The sequence below is a fragment of the Hyaena hyaena genome, unplaced genomic scaffold, assembly GCF_003009895.1.
Source record: "Hyaena hyaena isolate Hyena2069 unplaced genomic scaffold, ASM300989v1 scaffold_274, whole genome shotgun sequence".
NCBI classification, from domain to species: Eukaryota; Metazoa; Chordata; class Mammalia; order Carnivora; family Hyaenidae; genus Hyaena; species Hyaena hyaena.
The window spans coordinates 895,792-917,970 of NW_024080907.1; the positions used below are offsets into that span (position 1 = coordinate 895,792).

The following is a 22,179-nucleotide window of genomic DNA, read 5'->3' on the forward strand; positions in this document are numbered from 1 at the left end:
CAGTTTAGACAAACTGCTGGAAATTAAACACAATTTCCTGCATTAAGCTGAGACAAGTATATATACAGCCCTATACAGTTTCATAGCTCCCTCCCCCCATTTATGTGTATTGGTGACAGTGGGTATAAACAGCCTGAAAGTGTATGCATGTACCATAACATCTAGACTTAATATATTGTGGAGTATTCAATAACCATTATGTAGAAGGTAGATAAGAATTAAAAGGGTTTAATTTCCTAGAAAGAAAATGGAAAAATGGTCATTTTTAAAAAATAAAGTTTATTAGATCATAATGTTGTCTGAATTTACCACCTTTGTCAAAAAGTCAACTCAAAGCTTCCAATGTAGTCTATAATTCCTTAATCAAAGTCAGCAACTTAGGGACAGCTTCAGCATCTATAGTCGACCTTTCACTAGCCAGGCAAACTTCCCTTAAAATTAAAAAAAAAAAAAAATTTTAGTTCATATCAACCATCCCCCCTTACGGTTTTATTAAGGTCAGGTGCGTGGCAAAATTATATACAAATATAATTACCGAAATAATCGCAGTGATTGAGTCATCTTCTCAAATTCTCTTGCTTTTCTGTGTCCCTTTTGAATGATCTCCTCTGGAAGATTAGCAAGTTTTGCTGCATTAAAGCCGTAGCTTTTAGGACAAGCTCCTTTAATGAATTTATAGAGGAAAGTAATAGTCTCCTGGCTGGGATCCTCACATTCGTTTTCTACCATGCATGCCTAAAAAAGGAAAAGATGTTATATTCGTGTACTAGTAATGGAAGTATCTGGCTTGATTCCCTCAAAAAAATCTTAACTTTCTGCATAAACAATTCACACATACCATGTGTCCCAGGCGCACTGCAACATTTTGAGAATAATCTTCTACTAATGAATGGTAATGGGTAGAAAACAGCGTACGACACTTTATGTTCTCAGCAAGTTCTTTAACAACTGCATTTGCTATTGCTGTTCCATCAAATGTTGCAGTACCTCTCCCTATGAAAGTAAAATATGAATAAGTTATGTATCTGCCTAATACCAAAAAGGATATACCTTACAGTGGCAAAGAAAAAAAACAAGCTAGAACAGTAACGTCAATTACTGCATCCAAATAATAGGCCCTGTTTAGCTAAATAAGTCTCGCTTAGCAGCCCTGAAAGTGGGGCGCCTTTCTTTAAAGCATACTACACTGTTCAGGTACCACTGATCTTCAGTGTCCTGTTGGTTTCTCCTTAAATTTTCTCATTGTTCCCAAATTGTAACAACTATATGTTAATAGGATTAAGAGATCTAAGAGCCTTGGTAATAATCTGAGAACTTTTTCACATTATCTCTTTAATCTCTTACCCCCAACTATGATCTGTGGCACAAAGGTGAGTGCATTCAAATTTGTTTAAAGAAAAATAGCCTTCAAATGGAGATCGTAATGTCTTACCTAATTCATCCACAAGCACAAGAGAATGTAATGTTGCATGTGTAAGTATACTGGCAGTTTCACTCAGTTCAACAAAAAATGTACTTTCACCTAAAAAACACACACAGGAGATCTTTAAGAATCCTAAAACAGTACATTCACCTTTAAGGTTCCTTATTCTTTGACTCCATCATGAGCTACCCAGGTTAAATCTTATTAAAAGATTATGCAATTCTTGAAACAAGATTTCAAATGTTTGAAAGCATTCCACAAGAAAAACAGCAAATTTAAATGACCATGCAAATTTTAAGGCATATATATTTTCTCATTTAAAAGACAGAAATACAAATGAATTGCCAAATAATAAAGCCTTAGGTGGGAAAGAAAACTCACCTGACATTATTCTGTCTGAGGCACCAAGTCTAGTAAATACTCTATCAATTGGTGTGAGCCTACACACTTCAGCAGGTACATAACAACCCGTCTGGGCCATTACAGCTAATAGGCCAGCCTGTGAATGGAGGAAAAGGTCTTTTCTAATTGGAATTAAGAACACAGACATACAGATTTATGTATATCCAGAAGACAGTAAGCCAAGCTAATAAACCTACATCTTTAAAAAGAACAATTATGTAGGAGTTAGGCACTCTTAGAAGGTAAAGAGAAGCCTAGAAAAGGCAAAAGGGTTAGAGCCTAACTGGCCTGAAAACCTCAGCCTATGAGGTTTGAACCCACTGCATCCCTTAACCCTGGCTAGCTACACAGTAGAATCACCTGGGAGCTTTTTTAAATTCCGGACCAAATCAATTTGGGAGGATGGAACCGTCCTGTATTTTGTCAAAGCTCACCCCATTTTCTTTTTTTTTAAGATCACCTGGAGAGCTTCACAGAAAAACAAAAAATGGGGCTCAAAATCAGCGGACTAGAACTGTACTGCCTCTTGCTAGTTAGCAAATTTAGGAAAGCAGGGGGATGAGCAAACATGGTCAGTCAAGGGCCCAATGTCTTAGGTCTTTTTTCCTTTTTCCTTTACAACCCTTTACAAAATGTAAATCATGTTTAGCTCAGGGGCTGGCCAACCCCTCATATATTTATTGTCTTCCCTAAAAGCAGTTTCCAACAGTTACTCGAGGTCATGTATTTTATTTGCTTTCCTATCTGAACCAGTCAGTCATGGTTCTTTTATAAGGATCCCCACAAATGAGTATGATCCAAGGACAAACCTACAACATTTACATTCATTATGAATACACCTACCTTCAGAGGAAATAAATCCAATCAAGTCAAAGTTTATAAAGACATCATAACTTGACATCTCCCTTGCCTTTTTATTGTTTTTCTGGCCTTTTAAGATATATGCTCCCTGTACATCAGACAGACATTTGATGAGGTGAATACAATTCCGTTTTATGCTACAAGTGTTTTTCCTTTGTTTCCTAATATGCTAGTGACTGAACTCTATTATTCATGAGCTATCTGGAAAAGGGCCTAAATATGTAATATATTCCTAAAGCGTACAAACAACTTTGTTACAAAACCTTAAAGGTTTACCTGTCTCATGAGTGTCGACTTGCCCCCCATATTAGGTCCAGTAACAAGCACACAATAAGCTTTGCCACTTTCCTCCTCCTCTTCCTCACAGCCTATTAGAATGTCATTAGGAATAAAGTCATCTCCAAAAAAAGTCTTCGTAATGCAGGGATGACGTGATCCTCTAAGGTCCAAGAAAGGGGGTGTGTCTTCATCTGGAAACAGAATTACTGGACGACACATAGGGCCATCACCTCCTCGGCTGTAGTTAGCCAGGCACAATAAGACATCTGTGAGGGTAAAAGTGAGGCTTCATCAGACTCTGGGTCTCCCTCTCTGCCCCTCCCCAGCCCACACCCTGGGTCTCTCAAAAGTCAACGTTAAAAAAGATTTGTTTTAAACAAAACTACTTTTTCAGTGGAGGGTAGACACAGGGGTTTTTTCTCCCTTAATAGGCACTCTAAAATATGTAAAATGCTTTGTTAATGCATTCAGTTACCTAAAATGAGTCATCAGCCTAAATGTTTTAAGTGTCTTCTATTATAGCATTTGTAATGAAATGAGAACTTTCGTTTTCAGCCTCTAATCCCTCTCCCAACCACCTCAAAAAGATTTAGTCCTCCAGACCAGAGGAATGCCAAGGGGAAGCGAAGAGCTACAACAGGGAAATGCTATCCTGGACCTCTTTTACTTGATCTAATCCCGGAGCTAATACTTCTTAGAAGCAGAATGTTCTCACAAAAGGCACACTGATGTAAAACTTTTTTTTTTTCTCTCTAAATGTTTACTTTGAGAGAGAGAGAGAGACTGCAAATGGGGGAGGGGCAGAGAGAGAGGGGGACACAAAATCCGAAGCAGGCTCCAGGCTTTGAGCGGTCAGCAGAGCCCGATGCGGGGCTCAAACCCATGAACCATGAGATCATGACCTAAGCCGATGTTGGACGCTTAACCAAATGAGCCACTCATGCGCCCCGGATCCATCTAAAACAATCTTAAGAGGAAAATAAATTAACCAATTTTGAACACCTGCACTGAGGGAAGATTTTTAAATTACCCATTGAACTATTTGAAGCTGTATTGGTTTAAGGATTAAATGTGGCACAGGGGCACCTGGGAGGCTCAGTCGGTTGAGCATCCAATTCTTGACTTTGGCTCAGGTTGCAATCCCAGGGTGGTGGGATCCAGCCCCAGGACGTGGAGCCTGGTTGGGATTCTCATTCTCTCTCTCTCTCTCTCTCTCTCTCTCTCTCCCTCCTCCACTGCCTCTCTCTACCACTAGCACACACTCTCCCTAAAATTAAAAAAGAAAGTATGGCACAAAAAGAAGGATGCTATCTAATTCCAGATAGCTGTGTTCAGATCAAAATAGTTCTCTTACAAATATGGGTAAACTATGGTTACTGTGTTTTTAAAACACAAGGGAAAAAAACCTAAAGTGAAATAGCAAAGGCTCCAAATAAGTTGGCCCTGAAATTTAAAGAAAAATGAAATTATTAAGTTAAAAAGGTTACCAAATTATAAATATGTAAGTCAGGGCTCTGAGAAATCAACTGCAGGAAAGAAAGTGTGTTTGGGCTTAAAGACTAAAATCTTGAAATGTGCATGTAAAGAGATGCACTGAAAATAGAAAAAGGATGCAAAAGTTAAAATTAAGAAGTGATGGGCTAAGATAGTTTTTTTAAGCTTCTATTTTTTGTTAAACTAAATTAAAACAGTATCAAATACGAAAAAACTCCACTGAAAAGGAAATTGATCTAAAACACACTACTTCATTAAGAGCACTAAAAACATTTTTATTTTTGTTCAATTATTCGAGACTGAATAAGGCTAAAAAGTGAACTTAAATTGCTATGGGCAAACTAGTCATTTTGTCTAGTGGGGGGGCAAGCATATACACATCAAGATATATATACCTTGTTAGCTGTGTTCAGAGACAGACCTCAGTGTCAACTCTCCAATGGATGTAAATCTTAATATACAACTGGGACATAAGGAACCACTAACCAAAGCTACAGGAAAAACTTGTTCAAAGTCTTACCCAAGACTGCGATGCACTCGACAGCAGACTGCCAGTCCTTGTAATTTTTGTCAAAGTTATAGAAGAGTCGCCGCATACAGTCCTTCAAGGATACGTCCCTCCGCTCTTCAGCATTTATCAGATTAGCCAACTTCTTCTCAATAGTTTTGGTCCAGTATCGTTTACAGCCCTTCTTGGTGGATTTCAATTCATATTCTTCTGGCAAGTTACGAGTGATGAAATTCTCTGGAATTTCCAACTGGTAACGGTTCCTACCGATCCCCCAGTAGACAATGGTTCTACAGCCAATTCGACTGCGCTGTTTCTCCAAGTATTCCAGGAGGCTCTGTTCATTTTCCCTTATGTCAGCAAGAGCTTGGTCATAATCAGGGTCAAAGCCTGCTTTGGGAGTAATTAGTCCAGTCCTTCGAGCCTTTTCATGGTCAAAGGCTGTATCCCATCGGTTCAGTTCTGCAGTCAGATCAGGAAAACGGCCCTCGGGATTTTTTGTCTGCAGAGTAATGACCTGCTTAAGGATTTTAGACTTAAAGTCGTCAACGACTTCTTCCATAAGCTCTATAATTTTACAGATTACCTTGAATCCTTCTAGAGCCGAAAGAAAATCAATAATCTTTTTTTTGCTGTATGTAGTTTCTTCGTACATTATAGCCCTGCTATCTGGGTGGTTCTGACTCTTCAGGGGAGATCCAACGTTATGAATTTTACTCAGCAGCCTCTCGAGGTCTGGAATCTTCTTTAGAAGGTCTACAACATCAGAGATTTTGTCAGGCACAGCCATGAGGTCTTCTATAGCATCTAGACGATCATTGATAGCATACGGGCTGCAGAGTGGGGCACAAAGCCATTGCTTTAGGAGCCTCTTACCAAAGGGAGTATGGCAAGTATCAATCTTTTCTAGCAGGGTCCCTTCAGTAGAACCATTTGTTCCATTCAGGAAAATCTCCAAGTTGCTTAATGTCACAGCATCTAGCACCATCCGTTGATTGGCTTTTGCAAAAACAGCACCAGATCTTGTAGCACTAACCCTGTCAGAATCCAAGGGAATGTATTCTTCAAAATTAGCCATGGATAAAAGCTCTTGATCAATAAGGCATTTTTTGAGGTAGAAGACACAACCACCTAGAGCCGAGAGGGCCAATTCACTCTTTTCTCCTGGTGTTAACCCAAGAGAATCAGACTCTGAGGTCATACCTTTAAGCACCTGGGGTAACATCACCCCACTGTCCTCATTTAACTTTTCCTTAAAATATCCTTCTTCAAGGAGAGTTCTCAAAGTTTTGGCTGCATCCCAAAACTGGGAGCCTGGTATCAGACCTTCCTGAAGAGAGGAGGATAATGAACCCTTCAGAATCATCTTAGTTTCTGCTGAGAGATTTCCTTTCTCAAACAAGACTTGTACGGGAGGATAGTGTGCCACCAGAGTCCTAAATCTAGAACAGTGGCGATCATCTGAAAACTGACCTATGAAAAACTTTCCCAGGGAGGCATCAACAAAGCATACTCCATACACTCGAGTGTGGCCAGAGGAATCCTCCTCTTTTTCTTTGAGGCTAAGAAGATACTTACTATAGTTCTCAGAGGGGTCACCTTCCAGTACACTGTAGGTCTGTGTACCCTTGGTAATGACTCTACAGATCTCCCTCCTCACCACTCTGTCATACTTAGATATATGTGCCATCTTCCGGCATCGTGCCTCCATCATTTCTGGGGTCTCAGTCTGTTCCACTCGTGCTACTTTATAGCCCTTCTGAACCAGAGAATCAGAGTATCGGCCAAACGCAATTTCAGGGAAACCGGAATGGGCCCAGTTGCCTTTCATGAATACCAGCCCAAGTTCATTGACTCCAGTAAGAGCATCCATATGGTACAGCTCATAAAACTTCCCCACCTTATAAAAAATAACAAGATCAAAGTTCTGAGACTTAATCTGCCACCATTTCCTCATCCCAGGAGTACAGGAATTAAGGAAATCCTCAGGCACATAGAGGGTAGACACATCAAAATCGGGGTGATCAGGTCGCCTCCTGTGGAGATCTCGTCTCTTTTCCTCCTTAAGCCACTCTAAAGTTTCATGATACCAGGAAGTAGGACGACTACTGTCATCACAACCTCCACCAGTGTGGGCTTGGGATTCAGAATTCTGAGGGGCGGAGAAAGCACTCAGAGTACTCTTGGTTTCCGACGAAATGCCAGTTGATCGTTTGGTGGCCAAGGGCATTTCCTTCCTTGAACTTTTCCTTTTGAGAGCGCCGTTTCCAGACACCATTTTCTTCCGCTTTGAAGCAACTTTGACAGGGCTGTCCAGGCCTTCACTGTCACTATCCCCCACTCCACTGCTTATTTCATCGCTGCTTCCTTCCTCCTTAGCATCTGGTTTGAATTCCACATCAGAGCCACCAATGTCACTCTCAGAGTCTGATATGACCCTTCGTTTTTTTATCTGGCGGCTACTTCGCCTAGATCCTTGCACTTTAGGTGGCACTTCCTCTTCACTTTCAACTTCATGATCTTCACTCTTATCTGATGAGTACGCTGCACCTACCTGGCAGGCAAGGAAAGAGTTGTTTAAATACAAAACAAGGGGCACCTGGGTGGCTCAGTCGGTTAAGCATCCGACTTCGGCTCAGGTCATGATCTCAACTCATGATCTCAGTTCATGGGTTCGAGCCCCACATTGGGCTCTGTGCTGACAGCTAGCTCAGAGCCTGGAGCCTGCTTCTGATTCTGTGTTTCCCTTTCTCTGACCCTCCCCTGCTCACACAGTCTTTCTCTCTCTCAGAAATAAAATTAAATAAAAAGAAAACAAAATCTGGGAAATTACAGTACTGCTGTGAAGTATTGATCTCAATACTTCCTGTGTCAAGCGAAGAACCCATCTCCAAAAATGGGAAATTATTTTTCTTCTCAAAGAGTATCAATTTCAGTAGTATCACATTACAGGACTAAGTAATTTGATCATGACAGTTCTATCCAATAGTGATGAAGCCATTAGCATGACCGTACATCACAGATGCCCACAGGTGATGCCCTCAGGATCAGTCAGCTGTGGAAATAAACAACTTTAAGTCTCCATTATCTTTCTTCCAGGCTCACCTCTCCTCTTACAGAGGGACATATTACAAAGTTTGCCACTTTATAAATTCTTTAGTATAAGAAAGCATTAGTAAGCAATCTATACTGGTTCTAGGCCTTGCCCTTCCACAAACCAGCTGTATCTTCCTGGGCAAGGCACATTTCACTTAGCATGGACATAAAGTCACAGGAGGCTAAATGATCTCTGTATTACCATCCAGTTCTAAACCTCTGATGAATGTTATGATCCCTGGTCTCAACCTCAAAAATAAGGTTTTCTCTCCTCTCTCTTATACTACCCTTTAGATTAACGTGTTTATTCCCTCTCTATAATAGAACAAAACATAGGATCTCTTAACACACAGCTCACTAATTTGTTAAATTAGAGAATGACCATGTTTGTTTTCAGTGAACTAATTATTTGTTCCTTCACAGAATTTAATTCACTCAAACAGTGACCATTAACATCTGAAACCAAGATTGTATTTTAAGGTTAATTTAACCTCTATTCTTATCCATACAAAATACAAAAAAAAAAAGTATTGAGCGCATAAAACCAGGTAATTACCACACCCTCCTACAGAGGCTTACTACCAGACACCAAGACCAATTTTGTAACCATGTCCTTACGGCCTTGAGCTCATTACCTCTTACCAAAAATGGTACTACCTCTTACACGATGTATCCTCCACCAGGCTTGAAGCTGGAAAACTTAAGCAAAATGGCTGCTGAGGTTCTAATCTAACAATCTACAGTCCTGCGGAAATACAGACGGATGTGTAGGAGTATTAAAGTGTGTATATATAGGCAAATAACATAGAAATAAGAGACTATCACTTTTAATGTCCACTTTCCTCTTTCCTCACTCTCCCAACAGAAATAACAACTGACTGTTTAACAATGTCCCACCTCCATCTCTTCTTCTTCCTCTGGTTCTGAGGGCTCATCACACACTGCCAGTTCAAGCCTCTCCATCTTGTCTTTATTCAAGGCTTCATCTGCACGTTGCATTGCTCGGAGTATTTCAGACTTTGAACTATAAAAATGACCTCCTTTTTGTGCTTCCTTCGATTTTGAACCTACAAAATTTATACTTAGATTTAATTTATATTTCTTATTAAACAAACCTTATTAAAAATAAAAAAGAACTGTTGGCTTGGTAGTGGACTCAACCTACAACACCTGTCCCAAAGGACAAGAATGATAAGAATCTAGGTTTTAATTTAATGTCCCATTACTTCTGACTGATAATAGACCAAAAAAGCCCGCAAGGAAGGAATTATCATGGAAGAACTACCAGTGAAACTTAAATTACCTATTTTATATCCCTGAAGTTGCCCTAACTGTTCAGTCACCCAGGACCACGTCATCACTCTTCTAATTTCTTGTGAAGTGGCCCTAAATAGATAAGGCACACCTACCTCTTCAGGTGAGGCGTGAGATGCAAAAGGGGGTTTGAGACGCTTTTTCTTTTACATTACTTGAGGAAGGCCAAAACGACACCATCAGTTAAATGGAGCTACGATACTCAGTTTATCCTTAAGGTAGTTATATAGGATATATTAAAAACCAACCAAAAAAACCCCAAAAAACCCACTTCTGGTAAGGATACTAATTTTGGAAGGGTGCCCCAGTTCAGACTTTGAATGGCTCTTTGTGTTTTAAAGTTAAATCAAACTGTCTGGTTTTCAAGTAAAACTCTTTCTTTACTCCTTTCACTTAAAAGAGCTATAATTTTAAATGACACTCCACTGAGCAAAAGATTAGATGCAGAAGATCCCAAATCTAATGGCACAAACTAGAAACGTCTGTTTTCTTCTAACCAAATATAACTAGAAAACAAACCTGCATTTGTCTAAATTTAACAGATACAAACACTGCAGTATTTCCTTCTTTCCACTGAACACTAAAACTAATAGCACATGCTAAAGTGCCATGGAATTTGCAACTTTAATGGGCTGCCTAAAATAAAGGTACCATTTCCCATTTTTCTAAAGAGCTGCACCAACAGTACAAAATTACAATACTCAAAATCAACTGGAGGGTGGCTCCTAACTTCCTCCAACCCCCCAGCTATCTAACAGTATCATTCCCCAAAAAACCGTGATGCAAACTACTTTACAATCCTAGGAACAAAAAAAAGAAAAAGAATTAAAAACCTACTTTCCCTCATCCACACTGTTGCAACAATTTGGAAATTTAAAGGGTCAGGAGCCGTATGCACAGGGTGCCTTTACAAAATAATGACAACATAAACGTAAAATCTGAGATTTTTCAAGTCATACTGCCAAAGCTTTGTTTAGAACCTCCAAATCAGTCCTAGGAAAAGATCTTATTTCTCATCTAGTTCATTCAACTCTCTCACTTTATACATGAGTGAACAGTATCTGAGTCACTTTGTTGGCCAAGATTATACAGCACATTAGTGCAGAAGATCGCACCAAATTTCCAGATTCTCTTTCTGTCCTGCAGGTCAGATTTCCATGCAGACTAAACCTTCTTCAGTATGCCCTCCTGGCCCTGCAGGATGAGCGGTGCTAGATTCCCAGAAAATTGACTCTTACTCTGACTCCAAATCACTTGGGTTCAAGTGTTCATCCTAGCGTGGAGAGTCGGGGAATAACAGAGAAGGACTTACTCATCATCAAGTGTATATACGAGCACTGAATCCCGCAAACCTAACGTGCATGCACTTTATAATTCAAGAACCTGAAAGAGTGCACCTGGCCAAAGTGAGGCCACACAAGGCAAGACTGCTGATGTCTAGGACCATAAAAAAGCTGGGCCTGGAAAAAGAAAAGTTATGGTTCCAGAAATCTGATGTAAAACTCAGTTCAGATGTAATCACGGTGGGGACTTTGAAGGCCAGGTAAGCATGCATCTCCATCTGTCCTGGAGAATGTCACGGATTTATATGCTACATATCCTGACTGCATTGCCTATCTCGTGGACCCTCGAAGATGGGGACTCTGTCAGTTTACCTTTTTCGTACTGAATTTGGGATCTCGGTCCAAATGAGATCCAATCATGAAAACAAGCATTTTCCCTCTAAAGGCATGATACTGCCATAAGTCAACCAGAAAGACAGATATAAAAATTCCACTCCACGCAACAAACCTGCTTAAGACCAGCTACAGCATCTTCTGTTTTCCCCGTCTATCTTATCCTTTTCCCATGCTGGAAGCACTCCCTGCCACTCCTGCAATTTACTGGCATAAAATGCACTTAATTTCACTCTGTAGGAGATGCTGACACTTGTGCTCACATGCATGGCACGCGTGCTTGCTCTCTTGCACACACACTCACAACCATTCTGCAGAGCAGACTCCTTACCTGTATACGGCTTTAATAGCCTTCTGCTAACCCAGCCCCTTGTTGGGCTGTCATCAAAAAACTGTACATGAACTCGGACAGACTTCCCTTTCTCGCGGATGAATGTTCCATCAAAAGGGTGGTTATAAACCAGGCAAGGCCACCAGGGATAACCTTCCATCTTGGCCCAAACCAAATCACCTGGTGAGAAGTCACAAGAACTGTTGCCAAAAGGAAATACATAACTTGGTTAATATTTGGTCAAGCTGCATTCAAGGCAATACCTACAAATAAAAGCAATTCCAAGGAAGGCATCATTAACATTCCTATGAAGTCTTCTGGCATTAGTATTATTCAAGCATAAAAATTCTAGAACTAATGATTTTTAAAAATCAGATGTTCAAGTCATTTTTAAAAACATAAGCAGATATCACAATGCTTATTATTTAACTACTAAGAAAAATACAAATATAATGAATTCTGGTATTAAGGTGAGAAACTATTTCTCAGAATCATTCAAATTTAAAAACTATGGCAGGATTCTAGTAGAATATCGAATATAAGAACAAGGCACAGACTCACTGTACATGCTCTCCCAATTACGATGCATCACACGTGCATACCCCAATATAGTGTGTACCAGGAACAGGACCTGACATACAGTATTAATAAAATACTAAACATACGATGTAATTTGCTAATGATATTAAATATTACCTCATTAGACTTTGCTTGGAATCAGTTTCCAGTTAAGCTCCTACGTATTCCAAACATTCTACCTACCATACTAGTCTTCCCCCCCCTAAAAATCTAGTTCTATGGAAAATGTCAGCCAAGTGCCTAAAGTAATGAGTACATACATACGCCTGTAAAATCAAAACCAGAAATTCAGTCTTAACAAAATCGGATTTGGTTCTGAAGGTTTCCTGAGAAAGGGAAAGGAGAGGGTAAGGGAGAGAAGAATCTAACTTAAAAGACTACAGCAGATGCACACGTGAAACTAACAGAACACTGTATGGTGACTAATGAGAATCAAAAAGAAAACAATATAAAAATAAAGATGAAGAGACTACAGCAGAGTCCCTCAATGATGAAGAGGCCACAACAGCTGATGAAATCTGCTCAAGTACTATATACCAAGATTTTCTTAACTTGCTGAAAGACTTCACTGAATAACTGCAAAAGTAAAATAAGTATTACAAACAGGAACATTTTAGTAGTCAACTGAGGCCACTTTATTCAGACCCAATCACCAAATTATTCATTCCTTTCTTCAAGAATGTGAATATGGAAACCCTTAGGCTAGACAATTAGAAGAGAAACAAAAACAGCATGACTTTAGCTGGGACTTTTCTCAGGGGCCTTTACAGTAGGTACATTCTTAAATCTACAGTAACTTACACAAGCACTAATCTACAAATATTGCCATCAAGCTCACCACATAGGTCATCTTCAAACAGGAAGTTGTGACTACAATTTCAAAGTTCTACTGTAAGTGCTTCCTGGTTACTAGCATCCATTAACAGGAGACAAAGACCCTGATAGCTGTGCAGAATGGTTTGTTTACAAACCTTCCTACTGTCAAGCAGTCTTTCCCTTAACTCCCAGGAAGCCACTAACCACAGAGCCTATCACAAGGTAGCAGAAAACCACAAGCTTTCTTCGTTCCAAAGCAGCTGAGACGACCCTAAAGCTGGACTTTCATTTCTCCTGCTAAAGGAGGGAAACAACTTTTGTCCTTGTAAAGACACTATCAGTTCCAGGTCTGAACCCTGGCAGTGATTTCTACAAGACTGACCAAAGAGCAAATGCTTGTGATTTCAATGGCTGCGTCTCCCTGCATGAAGCTTATTTCTGGCTGTATAGTCTTGAGACGTCAGGCTTCAAATTGTACAGATTTTTCTGAAAGGGGGACCAGTAGGGATACCTGTCTGTCAAGCCTGGCTGCCCTTCTCAAAGGCACCTAAATCCCTTAAAAGATGGAGACTCAGGTAAGGTGCTGGTGTGCTTGTAGCAAAGCCTAAACCCCATCACTGGCTAGTTTAAGGTGGTTCCTCCCTTACGTAGTGAAGTTATCAATATATGTCGATGAGTCCTGAGCCTGACCGTAGGGAGCGAGGTTTACAAAGGGTTCTTGGTTTGGGGCCCCTGGTTGGCTGTCGGTAGAACATGAAATTCTTGACCCTGAGGTTGTGAGATCAAGCTCCATACCAGGCATGGAGACTACTTAAAACAATAAAATCTTTAGGGGCGCCTGGGTGGCTCAGTCGGTTAAGAGTCCGAATTCAGCTCAGGTCATGATCTCACGGTTCATGGGTTCAAGCCCCGCAGTGGGCTCTGTGCTGACAGTTAGCTCAGAGCCTGAAGCCTGTTTCAAATTCTGTATCTCCCCCTCTCTCTGACCCTCCCGTGTTCGTGCTGTCTCTCTCTCTCTCAGAAATAAATAAAACATTAAAAATTAAAAAAAAAAACAATAAAATCTTTTTTTTTAAAAGTCTTCTTGGTTTGTAAAATTAAACACAACTATTTTTCTTGCCTGTGTGAATGGTGGAGTTATGCAGGGTAAGAACTAAGGGCTGAACTGGACACCCGCTGTTTCATTACATCTGTGTCTTATTAAAAGTTACAAATTCTCAAGAATGGAGTTAGTGCATAAGAAACTGACACAAACACACATATTGGTAGTACATTTTTTTTAAGTTTATTTACTTATTTTGAGACAGAAAGCGCAAGCAGGGGCAGAGCAAAGAGAGAGGGAGATAGAGAATCCTCCAGAGCAGGCTCCACAATGTTAGCACAGAGCCCAACGTGGGGCTCTATCCCACAAACGAGATCATGACCTGAGCCAAAATCAAGTTGGACACTTAAACCACATGAGCCACCCAAGGCGCCCCATCTTGGTAGTACATTTGAAGTTCAAGGGAACAGGATGCCTCAAATCCCACAGAATTCTGTTTTGCCTGGTATGAGACAACAGAGCACTTGCAGGAATCTCAGTTGTCTTATGGGCTCCCAGAGAAACTGCCATGACTAGATCAAAATTCTTAAACAAACTCGGGTCTCGAGTTTCTGAGACCCAAAAGACATGGGAGAAAATTTTTAGTTTTATACCTAACCTTACTACGTAATAAAATATTACTGTTTTAACATTAAGTTCATTATAGTTTTATCCCAAAGGAAATAACTAGGGGTGCCTGGGTACCTTAGTCGTTAAATGTCTTACTTCAGCTCAGAACATAATCTCACAGTTGGTGGGTTCGAGCCCCGCATCGGGGTCTGTGCTGACGGATAGCTCAGAGCCTGGAGCCCGTCTTCAGATTCTATATCTCCCTCTCTCTCTGACCCTCCCCTGATCACACTGTCTCTGTCTCTCAAAAATTAAAAAATTAAAGAAAAAAAAGGAAATAACTAGAACTAAGACTCAAGTTACTAACTGCCATTGACACAAATGTAGTGCAACAAACTGTACAGTGGTGTTCAAGGGTCTGAAAAATGATTAGAAAAGATAATTTTCCAAGCAACCAATTTAAAAATTTAATGTCTTGGGTGCCTGAGAGGCTCAGTTGAGAGGCTCAGTCGGCTAAATGTCCAACTCTTAACTTTGGCTCAGGTCTTGATCTCACTGTGCCTAAGATAGCGCAGAGCCAGCTTGGAGATTCTCTCTATCCCTCTGCTCCTCTCCCACTCATGCGCACTCTCTCTCAAAATAAACTAACTTAAAAATTGTTAATATCTTTAAGTTTATTTTGAAAGGCAAATGTACATTCTTACTAGAGGGGAAAAAAGTATAAAAAGCTAACTACAATGATCAGTTTTTAAATAAACTCCTTATCTGTAAGGTTAAAATTAACTGTTCAAATTGTTTTTCAACATCACCATACCCTAAATATATACTTCAGAATCTTACACACAATCTAACTTTTCTGCTGTTAGGAATTGGCAGTACACTATAAAATTCAAAGGCTAAAAAATTTAGTAATATGCGCTGCTCCTCTAATGCTAAAAGTGACACTTTGAAAATGCTGGCCCAGGAAAGGGGTTTCCAGCCAAAAAGAGAATTAAACAAGTAATAAAATATACAGTTGTATACTGTGTAATAAAACTAAGTATTTTAAACATTTCAATTAAAAATGTTCTTCATTTAATGCTAACAGGGTTCTTATTAAATCTATTAATTTTGTGAGTAAACTCCAATTGTTTAAAGGTAATTTTAAAAATTTAATCTCAAAATAAATAAATAAAATCTCTAGCAGTTGTGTAGTTTCCAAAGAATACCAAAATTAAAGGAACATATATTTTAATCCATGCAAATATTCAGTTTTTCCTACCAACACTACATACTGTCTTTTAAAATATGGAAATAATAATGCAATCTTAGGGACCACAGCTGGAATGTACAATAAGTTGAATACCTGCCAGTCTTTCATACACTAGTTTTTATAAGAGCCTGATAACCCTATTAAAAAAAAAAATCCCATCTACCTATTTCACTGGCTCTGCTTAAAACTTTACCCACCAGTAATGTATTAACTGTATTTTAATATCTGGCTATATTTTCTGGCAATCTTAACATCTCTTTTCATGTAACTATTAAAAAGAATTGTTAGCCCTATGCTATCAAATTTGAAAATAGTCAAAAAGTCACCTCACATCTAAACATTTTAGTACAATGTAAAATACACTGGCTCTTCCTAAAGCCCAAGCTGAAATGCCAAAATAAATACTGGGATTCTATCTTGCAATATACTTATACATAAGATCCAAATAGGGCACATGGGCGGCTCATTCAGGTCATAATCTCAATAGCTCAAGAGATCAAGCCCCGCACTGGGCTCTGTGCTGACAGCTCAGAGCCTGGAACCTGCACTGTAGTTGTATTCTGTGTCTCCTCTCTCTCTGCCCCTCCCCTGCTTGTGCTCTGTCTCTCTCTCTCTCAAAAATAAATATTAAAAAAATTTTTTAATCCAATTATGACTTTATAAAGTGTTAAAATATATTTTTTTTAAGTCTACTTAAGTAACTTCTACACTCAAAATGGGACTCAAACTCATGACCCCAAGATCGTAAGCTGCAGGCTCTTTCCACTGAGCCAGCCAGGCACCCCAAAAATGTTAATATATCAAGTGTTTGATAGTCTTGGGATTCTAAAGACAGTAAGGAAAAAAAAGGAAAAACGGACAGCACAGAAAAATAAATGTAAAAGCCTTCATACAACTAGGGTGTCAAGCTGTCTCAGTGGGTACAGCATGCAATTCTTGACCTCAGGGTTATGAGTTAGAGCCCCACTTTGGGCATAGAGCTTATTTAAAAAAAAAAAAACAAAAAACAGAAAAAACCTCATTCAACTGAGAAATGATTCGATAAAGCTAAACACAGATTGAACAGATCTTTAAAACTGTGCTTTAAAATCACATCGTTTTGCTTTCTTTTTAGTCCATAATTTTGGTGTCAAATTACTGGCTGTGCAAGAAAATTTATAATCAACGTTTTTAGCTGTTTACTTAAAAAAAAAATCAGTAGGTACGAAAGCACTGCTAGAATATGGTTCTATAAACAATAAAAGATGTCAAACAAAAAGTTGTGCATATAAACACTGTGCATAAGCACAAACAAAAACTTGTGCATGTAACAAAAATACTCTCAAACCGACTTTAGAAATCAGCTATCAGTGTTTGCACCTAACTCTCAAGGTGGACCATTAGAGCAGACTTCCTCTACTCTCAAATAACTAAATGCAGTACTGAGAAAAGAGAAGTAATAATCACAGCGATAAATTCCAAGGCCCCTACAATACCTACCCACCTCCCAGTACACCTCTGCCCGTTGGCGTGGGTTAACTGTTACCCATCACTTACGCGCTAGGAGCTAGGTTGACCATATAAACTATCATCCAAACTGGTGTTTACTATTTTCTAAACAGCATTAGAGAAGAAACCTAAAGGAAGTTAAGAGACAGCAAGTTTTTTGTGGAGCAACTTAATTCCATGCCTTAAGAGCAGGGAGACGGGTCTTCAGAACGAATGTTTCCAAAAGTCCCCACTCATACGCGGTCTCTCTCTCCTTCAAAGATAGATAAAGCATTAAAAGTTTTTTTTTTTAAACTATGGAAATTCTTACGAAAGGACCTACAACTAGTACAGATAAGGGCACTTAAAAACGATTTGCCAGGTCTGACCACTCCTCGTCTGTGAATGGGGATGGGGCACTTCAAAGAGAGACCATTATCACTGAAATGAGATTCTAAAAAAAAAGAAAAACACTAGCCAAGATACGTAATAATTTTAAAAAGCCAGAATAAAGTGATCAAATTTTAAAAAGCCATACACATTACAGCTCTCTCAATTATGATCTTAATCAACTATAAGGGGGTAAAAAAAACCGTACCAGAAGCAGGCCCAAGTACTCTTCTTATAACCATGTACTTCAAACTGATGTCATCTTGACTCCTTCCTTGCCCTTCTGTCCCATAATCTAAATCATCACCAACACCTGCCTACTTTAGCACTTTGGTCTCTCAACTTCTTTCCTAAACCCTATCCCCACTGCCACTACTCACATCCTCTATCCATAATCAAAGTAGCCTCTTAACAGGTCTCCCCACCAAACACACTTCAGCCAGAGTGAGATTTCCTTTTCCTTTTTTAAGTAATCTCTACACCCAAAGCGGGGCATTCACTGAACTCACAACCCAGAGATCAAGAGTCGCCTGCTCTACCAACTGAGCCAGCCAGGGGCCCCCTTCCCTCAATCCCCCCCTATGGATTTCTTAAATAAAATCTACAGAAGCCATCAGCCATATAAAGAAAAAGACTGAGAAACTTGATGTTACAGTTAGTAATGTCTGTTCCAAAAATGTCATAAACTGAATGAAAAGGACAACTCAGGATGGAAAAAGACCACATCACACACAAGTGGCAAAGAACTAGGGAAAAAAGCAAAACGGGCAAAACACTTGGAACATTTGAGCCCAAGAGGAAATGTACATGACCAACATTAAAAGATGCTCAACTTCTTTTTAAAGATTTCTGGGGGCCTGGGTGGCTCAATTGGTTAAGCGTCCGACTTAGTTCAGGTCATGATCTCACGGTTCGTGGGTTCAAGGCCCACGTTGGGCTCTGTGCTGACAGCCAGCTCAGAGCCTGAAGCCTGTATCAGATTCTGTGTCTCCCTCTCATTCTGACTCTCCCCTACTCATGCACACATACGCGCTCGTGCGCTTTCTCTCAGAAATAAATAAAACATTAAAAAAAAAAAAGCTTTCAACTGACCCTGAGGAAGTCTAAATAAATGTCTTTGTGGCCCATCAGCCTGTTCCTGACTGAATCCTTGCATGCCTCTCAAAGGCTCCTGTCTCCTTTCCTTCAATCCACAATTAGCAAGACTTTCTTCCTGAACCAGCTTCCTAACACCCCCTTATTCCCACCGTAGCCTAGCTAACTCCTGTATGTCTTCTGGGTTTCAAGCTGAATTGCTGAAAGCCTACCCTGACACATATATACCCTCTTCCCCTGACCATAGCTCAGAGAGCTCATACACTCTGCTCCAGCTCTAAGAATTACCCTTTTGCTTCCCCCAATCAAGACTGCATTTTTCCATAATGCCTGATAGAATACTGTGCCTGGCAGAGCAGGCACATGGGCATTTGTTGAATGAAGGTCAAATCTATATACTGGAGTCTCTTTAGAAGCTTAGTATCAAATGACCATCTCTCTTGAATACTCTGGAAACAGTCCCTTTAGCAGGTGGTCAAGTGTAGTAAACAATGTCATGTCTTTACAAGTCTGAATTCAGACCTCAAAAAACAAAGAGCATGTACTTTTCAATACATGAAACAATTCAGACAATAAATGCGTCCTTTTAGCATGGATGCAGGAATAATCAACTCACGTTCAAATAAACATTATAACACACCTTGCATTTCTCACAGTGATGAAAAATTTATGAAAAACAATCTGTTATGGAAGATGCACATGTTAGAGAAGGAAACGTTTTTCCTCTATCCTTCTGAGTTCTACGCTGAGACCCTCAGTAATGAAAGATTAACGAAAGAAAACCAAACTGAAGCTTATTAACATGTATACCTCCTGTATACATTGGAGACACTAAGGGAAACAGCAACTCCCAGAGATAGCCCGAGTCACCACCTTAAATACCATCAGAAAGACAAAAGAAAGATGGAGGAGGGGTGGCGAGAGGGCCAGGTGTGGAAGGGCTACCAGGGAAAGAACAGCCAACTGCATTACGATTGTTATGCAGATTTAAGTCAGACTGTCTCCATTAGAAAGATTTTATCCACATTTAGTTTTCTTCTTCCAGGTTCAAAGCCGGAGACTTCCTTACATGTGGAGGTTTCCTTTATAAATGTAAATTTCCCTTACGGAGTAAGATACCCTTTTTTTTATTATTATTAAATGCTTTCTTTATTTCTAGGAGAGAGAGAGAGAGAGAGAGAGACAGCGTGAGCAGGGGAGGGTCAGAGAGAGAGGGAGTCACAGACTCTGAAACAGGCTCCAGGCTCCGAGCTGGCAGTCAGCACAGAGCCCGACGCGGGGCCCGAACCCACGAACCGCGAGATCATGACCTAAGCGAAAGTCGGACGCTTAACCGACTAAGCCACCCAGGCGCCCCAGTAAGGTACCCTTTGAAGTCGTACTTCAGTGTCTGCTGTTCCTCAAAAAGAAAGCTCAAGGGGCGCCTGGGTGGCTCAGTCAGTTGAGCCTTACTTAGGCTCTTGATTTCCGCTCGGGTCCTGAGGGGGCTCAGCGCAGCTTGGGATTCTCTCTGCCCCTTCCCCACTTGAACACTCGCTCTTTCTCTCTCAATACACATAAACTAAAAGAAAAAAATTAGCCCCAAATAATCTTTAAACCAGAGGCATGCCCTACCACTCTTCACACAACTATACAAGCTCACACTACCTTAAAGGGTCACTTAAAGGAAGGTAGCACTATTAATTATAATTACGCTTAGACTTTTGAAAATCTGTAGTAGGACACCTAAAACTCAAGACACTGGATTACTCAGAACCACTAACACTCTAATCTTGTCGAGTTCTTTTTTCTAAACCTCTGTTTCTTAATCCTTTCAAACGGCTACCATTACATTCTGTGCCTAATACAATACCTGGGATACAGCAAATATGTGCTTTTCAAAATGTCGCCGCTTCCCCCAACAAAAGGCCCACCAAGCCGTGGAACAGCAGCGAACTGCTCGGAGCGCGAGGACACCTCCCGGCCGGCTTCCCCACAATCGTGGCGGCACATCCCAGTCCAGGGACCGCTCAGGGCCTTTCCGGTCTCCCTCTTAACTGCGAAAAAACTACGGTTGCCCCATCCTCCCACGGAATCGTCAACGAAAGGGACACTTTATCATAACACCGTTCTCAACTCCACACAATACTTCCACGTGTGTCAAAATTAATACGGCTTCCAAATTCTTCATCCGTTTTGGTGCCTGTTCGGCCTACCTATAGGGATGACCCAGCCGGATCCCATCAGTTTCTGCTCCCCCCATCCGCCCCGCCCCTGCAATCCTCAACCGGACCAATCAGACCGCACGGTCCGCGGCGTGATACGCCCCCGACGCACACAGCTTGCGGCCCACCCCCTACTCCCACCTCCCCTACAGCCCACACGCACAGACCGCGGGCCCATCGCCCCCAGTCTAAGCGTCCAAGGCTCAAATCCAAAGTGTGTTTCCCGAACGTCTAATGGCCCCCAGTTCACTATCCCAGCTCTAAAGGATAGAATCCCACTCACTGCCGCGCCCCCACAGCCTCTGGGCTGCAAGCGTTCATCCTCCCCGCAGGCATTCCTCTTTCCCGCCACCCCTCCCCCGCCGCAGGCAAGCACCACCCCCTCCCCCGCCCTGGGTGCGCACCCCGCAAAGAGCTTGCAAAGCTCCTTTCTCTTCCCGCCCCACCCCCAACGCTCCCATCTCCCTTTTCTTCTCGCCACCCCGAGCAGTTTGCACTCCCTCTCCAAGCCGGCCTCCCACCTGGCGGAACGCATCTCTTCCTCCGAAGTCTGCGCGTCTCCTCCCCCCCCCATTTCTTCCTGCAGCCTATTTCCTGCTGCCCTGTTTACAATCTACGCCCCCTAACGCCAAGGCTACGAACTCAACCCCAGCACGGTTTCAAGCCAAGTATGCAGCCCCCCTCCTCCGAGCCCAAGGCCTGGCTACGCACCCCCCAATCCTCCAAAGCGAGCCTCCCTTCTCCAGGCTCCCTGCGCCCCGCCGCTGTGCCCCCGCCCTCGACCCCCGCCCCCCAATACCACCGCGCTACCTGGCGGGGACCGCGGGCGCGGCCGACTTCCGCAGCCCTCCGTTGATGTTCCTCCCCTCGGGCGGCGACGCAGAACCCGCCTTGGGCCCAGGCCCAGGCTCAGCCTCGCTCCAGGCCGCATCCCCGCCGGGAGTAGAGGAGGCCCGGGTGGCAGCGGCGGCACCGCCGCCTTCCCCTGAGGCCTTGACCGAGGCCTTGTTGGCATTATTCAGCGCTGGAGACTTGGGGAAGAAGCTGTACAGCGTGCTCTGTCGCGACATAGCGACGGCCGACAAGGCCCAACCGCTCTGTGGGACCGAGCGCCTAGAGGCTCGGAATAAACCGCGCGGCGGCTGCTGGCGGGAAATCTGGGGGGAGGCGCGCTGCGCAGGAGGAACACTGGCCCCAGCGGCCAATCGGCAGGCGCCGGGGCGGGCGCGGGAGGCGTCGCGGCCGGTGCGCGACCTGCCCCGCCCCCTCGGGGCGCGAGGCGACGTGGGGAGGGGAGAGGAGGGCGACGTGGGGAGGGGCCGCGCAAGGCCCGGGCACCCC

General features: G+C 41.9%; 1 protein-coding gene across 1 annotated transcript; it reads right to left on the reverse strand.

Annotated features, from left to right (window-relative positions):
* Positions 1-259: 259 nt before the first annotated feature.
* Positions 260-21,975, reverse strand: MSH6 (mutS homolog 6). The gene is made up of 10 exons (XM_039245951.1): positions 21,649-21,975; positions 11,385-11,584; positions 8,961-9,130; positions 4,980-7,521; positions 2,963-3,231; positions 1,805-1,922; positions 1,433-1,522; positions 839-993; positions 536-735; positions 260-431 (listed from the first exon to the last, which is right to left on the reverse strand). Exons 1-10 carry the CDS (start codon positions 21,906-21,908, stop codon positions 350-352), a joined length of 4,086 nt encoding a protein of 1,361 aa, XP_039101882.1. The 5' UTR covers positions 21,909-21,975; the 3' UTR covers positions 260-349.
* Between the last annotated feature and the right edge of the window lie 204 nt (positions 21,976-22,179).

Coding starts and splice junctions, on each gene's coding strand:
- MSH6 (XM_039245951.1), bottom strand. CDS start 21,908: ATGTCGCGACAGAGCACGCTGTACAGCTTCTTCCCCAAGTCTCCAGCG. Junction 11,585..21,648: donor GCGCCCGCGGTCCCCGCCAG/GTAGCGCGGTGG, acceptor TTTTGGCAACAG/TTCTTGTGACTTCTCACCAG. Junction 432..535: donor CAATCACTGCGATTATTTCG/GTAATTATATTT, acceptor TTTAATTTTAAG/GGAAGTTTGCCTGGCTAGTG.